The sequence below is a fragment of the Formica exsecta genome, unplaced genomic scaffold, assembly GCF_003651465.1.
Source record: "Formica exsecta isolate Colony F162 unplaced genomic scaffold, ASM365146v1 scaffold308, whole genome shotgun sequence".
Classification (NCBI taxonomy): Eukaryota; Metazoa; Arthropoda; class Insecta; order Hymenoptera; family Formicidae; genus Formica; species Formica exsecta.
This window is the reverse complement of record NW_021850337.1, coordinates 11,162-16,457: the sequence shown is the minus strand read 5'-3', so window position 1 is coordinate 16,457 and position 5,296 is coordinate 11,162. Positions and strand designations below refer to the sequence as shown.

Sequence of the window (5,296 nt, the reverse complement as noted above, 5' to 3'; positions counted from 1 at the left end):
TGTTTTTTAATTATTTTTTTAAATGGTGGGAAAAGATTGATATAATCGCGCGCTTGAGTGACTTGTTATTTAAAGATATTTCTAACAAATACTATGCTTTATTTAATTTACGCTTCATTAAAATATGTTTGAATGTGATGTCAGTTTGATGGAATCAATCAGAGTTTCGAACGTTTCGAACGTTAATTAACGAGACGTTGCTTGAGGCTGTTATTAAACAGCCGTAAATTTCTAATAGATGTGACAGCATTTGCATAAGCATTTCGGTTTTCGCATGCGTAAACATGTTGCACTGCAAACGAAACAGAAAACCAGAATTTGAAGCTTAAGCTTGTATCCGGCAATCAGCGATGTTCACGGCAAGGCGTTGCGATAATCATTCGATTAATTTACGCTTCACGGATTATCAAAATTATTTAAGTCCTATGTATCTAACTTATTTGTCGAGTATATTATAAATTTTCAAGCTCTCGTTAATAATTACATACGATATGGAAGTTTCATTGTGCAATGGACTTTTGTGACAAGATAAATGAATCGAAAAATATTTGAAAAGATAAAATAAATTAAGACTAAAATATATCTATAAATGTTTATAAAACAGATGTTTATAAAACAGACTGGAGACAATTTAATTCTTTGGTATTTTTCAATATTCATAGGAAATCCATTTTTTTCCATATATAGGATATTCAAGAATTTCTTCGCTTTTAATTTGATTAATTTAATTTAATTTATTTATTTTTATTTTAATTAATTTTAATTTGATTATATTTTAATTATTCGGTAGAACCTATGAATTTATTTCATTATTCAATAGGAATTATTACACAATAAAAAGAATCATTTTGGATTTCACATAACTGTTCGGCACTAAAGTAAATCTCCAAGACTAATGATTTAACAATTTTACGATTCTGTAGCAAATTTAAATGCTGTGTTTAATATCGTGTAAATTTCAATTAACATTGTAAGAAACTAATTAAAAGTTAGAATTAATTCTCTAAACACACTAAATCGCTGCTTTATCGCGACTTTGCATTCTTTAGCGAATTTTCTATTCTTCTTCGGCGGAAATTAATTAAATCTTCGTCTTATATTTTGTGTAGCTTTATTATTATTTGATATTAAGCATTTTAGCAGTTCAATGGATTGACCGCAATTTGAATTTACATTTGAATCTCGCAAATATTATTTGTTTGATGGTCAGCGCTAAATACACAAAAGCACAATAAAGTGAAAGTGCGCGATTGCCGAAATACATGCTGTGTATCCGCGGTTTATGTATAACAAATTTATACTCGTTGAATATAATATCGAGATGAACTCACCCAATCCAGATCCTTCCCCTCCGATTCCGGTGGCGAACTGATTTCCGGCACTCTATCGAGCAGCCGAAAGATTCTGCCGGCTGAAAGTTTGGCCGTGTTGAAATTGGGCGCCCAGGCGAGCGCCTGGCCCAGCATCCACGAGCCGAAGATCAACGCTTCCGAAACCTTGATGACCTTCTCATAGCTGAGCCCTTCCCTGGCCACCAAGTAACCGCCGTAATAAAGACTGATGGCGTACCCGAAGAAGGGTGCGGTTTGTCCGCACGAGAACACGACGCCTCTCAATCTACTTCCGGTTCTGGTCGCTTTGGCGACATGGTCCAGTTCCACGCAGTATCTGTTGAAGAAGCGCTCCTCCTTGTTAAGGCTGGCAACCGTGCGGATGTTGCTTATCGCCTCTACGGCGATTCGCGTAGCCGCTTCCATTTTCTTCTTCTCCTGCATACCCTGGCCGCCCATCACTCTCGCCTCGAAGAAGACCGCGCCAAGCACCAGAGGAATCGATACCACCGAGACCAACGTCATCTTCCACGTGTAATACATGGACAATCCGATTCCGATGACGAGGGTCGAGAAGGCTTGTAGCATGGCCCCGACGCGAGTTCCGGTCGCGCCCTGAACAGCGCCGGCGTCAGACGACAATCTCGCGCAAAGTGCACCCACGCTATTCGTATCCTCGTCGTACCAGCCCATGTCTTGCTTGAGTATCGCGGTGAACGCCATCCTCCTTATCCGCGTGGTCAAACGCACGCCGGCCAAGCCGAACATGTACATCTGCAGGAAGGTGCCGATACCCGTCAGTACACCGACGATGATGAATAATATCGAGAAATTGATGGTCCTCCTAGTGATGTCATACGGATCTTGGAGACTTAGCACGTAGTATACTTCACCGAACAACACGGCAAAGGCCGGGAAGGATGCTCCTACCGTCGCCGCCGCGAGACATCCTGAAGAAGAATATAGTTGCGAATAATAAATTGTTCGAATTGCCATATCGGAGAGAGAAGATTTTAAGGAGAGAAAATTTCAGATTATTTCTCCTTCTCTTTCTTTTCTATCATTGTAAATATTTCTTATTTATTTTATATGATATATTTGCTTTGATATATTTGCTTCGATATATTTGCTTCGATATGTTTGCTTCGATATATTTGCTTTCTATATTTTCGTTCAAAGAGCTGACTCTTAGCTATCAACAAAAGCTATTAGTTACTGCTATTATTAATTATTCTCGTTAGCTAGAAATTACCAATTAGATTATGTAGCCATTCCGGTTTGTTAAGCGCAAATATCCTCGTTAATGGCGCATCATAAGGTTTCTCATGCTCTTCAAGTTCCTCTTGTGAGGATTCGGATCTTGCGAGGGATAATCGATGAGAATGCAAAGACATGGTTGAAAACTGCTTATTCAGCGGCGGCTTCGTCTTCATCTTCGGGCTTGTTACCGCGGCCTTGGCGGCAGCTTTCGTGGCCTTATCTAATATTGAACAGGCAGATTATTAACAATGTACGAAAATGTTCATAATAATATCTCGATGCGCATACAATATTATAAAAATACCTTTAGCTCGAGCATCTGCATGGGTGGAATGCAATCCGTAGTAATGTTCTTTGAGCGCGATTAATTCTTCGTGGGTACCTTGCTCGACGACGACCCCGTCCTTAATAAATACGATCCTATCGACATTCGTGATCGTGGAAAGTCTGTGGCTGACTATAATCGTCGTCCTTCCCTTCGCAGCAGTGTCGAGAGCTCTTTGCACGGTCGCCTCGCTGTGAACATCCAAAGCGGATGTTGCCTCGTCCAGTAAAAGAATTGCCGGATTTCTCACTAACGCACGTGCGATAGCGATTCTTTGCTTTTGTCCGCCAGATAATTGAGAGCCTCTCTCGCCCACTGGACTATCGTATCCCTAAATTCAAATCGATGATATTATTATTCCGATCCTCTCATACGCGACGATCGAGTTGATATAGTACATGTTGACGAAAAAAGCGTGTTTCGAGATAAATTTTTCTAAGAAAGAGTTAATTCTTTAAATATTTTTTACATAATAGGTTGTGTTCCTTTTTATTTTAATTAAATTTTAATTAAATTTTCTTAATCTTAAATTTTAATTAAAAATTATTACAAATAATTACAAAAAACGCATACGACAAAATCTTTTCACTCCAACGACGTAATTTCTTTATAATTCTTCGACGAAATATTTCTTTTTTTATTTTTAGTTTTTGTCTGACGATTTTTTTTCGATATATTACTTTTATTTAAACTCACAAGAGAATTATGTTGTTCGCGGATTCGTAGATGGGAGGGCAATACCGACCGTGGTATCGGGCCGTCAATTGCCCGAGGGCAGTTTTCGAGCGATTTGCGGTTTGAAATAACGGTTATTTAATCAAGGGCGAAACAGCGTGTCACACCTGCGGTGCATATGGAACGCGCGGTTTAATAAATTCGCAAGCTGGGACACGCGTTCGTTGATAACGGCATTCTCCATTCTCATTTCGAATCTATATAGCCTGTGTTTTTTTAATAAATAAAAAAAAATGCTTTGAAGAGACCAAGAATTCCTCAATAATATAAAGAATTCTACTATTTGAAGATAACCAAATTTATTTACATCCGATGCAATTCGATGGAAATAATTCGGATATTATATTGATAGATATTATCGCGGCGACACGTGGCTCGCCGATTAATTACAACAATAATAAATTTACTCTTTCCATGCAGGACTCATTTTTGCAACCATATGCGGAATATACATGTTTAAATCGTAATGCGTGTGTGGATGTAAGCTCTAAATGCAAACGCGGCAGCGAATCCAATGGAGAATCGTCGCGAGTATCGAACTCACCCACCGATAATCCGTTAATAAACGCCTAATCGTTGACATAGGCGTAATCTCGGATAATGTTATTTGCTCCGTGCACGGTTCAACACGCGTGTTTTATCGCTTGTTTGCGCGCGTACCACGCGGACTGCCAGGCACACCTGAGACTATTGTTAACACATTGTATCGCGTGCGCGCGCGCGATATCCAATCAGGAAATTATTCTCGTAACTGGAAAATCATTTCGTCGGTCGTTATTTATCGTTTTATCTCGTTACATTTAATTGCGCCCGGCAAATCTCGAAACTTACGCGTGCTCGGAAAAGTTTCATCGAATAATGAAATTGCGTAAAATTATTTGTTCTGCAAATTATCAAAGTTCTAGGTAAGAGATTTAAATATTATGACTTGGGAAAAATAATAGCAATCTTTTTTGGCTTATAATTATAAATTGTACTTTTACCTAAGTACAAGAAGTTGACTGATAAATGTAACATGTAATACGTAAAGGAAGCTTTTGGCGGAAGAATCAAACTCGAGTGGACAATATCTTCGTCGGGTTTTCAATCGGATGACGCCCCGACGTGTCTGTCGATTCTGTAACTTCCCGTTGAAACTGGCTGAATCAATCGAACTCGCGCGACTAAAAGGAAACTATAATCCCGGACGGGCAAAGAGCGCGATTGGAATACGAGAAAAGGTCGACGGCGCTCACCTCCGGCAGTTTACTGATGAAGTCGTGGGCGTTCGCTTCCTTCGCGGCTTTGATCATCTCCTCCTCGGTAATGCTGTCATTTCCGTAGCGGATATTCTCCCGTATCGTCGTGTCAAAGAGCACCGGCTCCTGACCGACCACGCCGATGTGCGAACGCAACCATTGAACATTCAACGTTGACACGTCGGCTTCGTCCAGAAGCACCTGTGGAGAAAAATACGGAAACTCTTGGAAATTGTCTCTCGCACATGTACAACACACACACGCGCGCGTGCTGAGGCGAGAATCAATAGTCGAGCGACGAAAGGAAGAGTTGCGCTTATATCAAAAAAATAAACATCGCTTCTAATTACCATAATTTCTAAGAAAAGAATAATTTCTTAGAATTAATGTTTATATATATATATATA

General features: G+C 39.5%; 1 protein-coding gene across 1 annotated transcript in view; it reads right to left on the bottom strand.

Annotated features, from left to right (window-relative positions):
* The window catches only part of LOC115237735 (multidrug resistance protein homolog 49), a 20,628-nt gene that overhangs the window by 6,986 nt on the left and 8,346 nt on the right, over positions 1-5,296 (bottom strand). Inside the window, exons 8-11 of the mRNA XM_029810973.1 lie at positions 4,887-5,090; positions 2,896-3,247; positions 2,584-2,811; positions 1,332-2,281 (exon numbers count right to left, since the gene is read on the bottom strand). Coding sequence (XP_029666833.1) covers positions 1,332-2,281; positions 2,584-2,811; positions 2,896-3,247; positions 4,887-5,090 — 1,734 coding nt within the window. The remainder of the gene's footprint in view (positions 1-1,331; positions 2,282-2,583; positions 2,812-2,895; positions 3,248-4,886; positions 5,091-5,296) is intronic.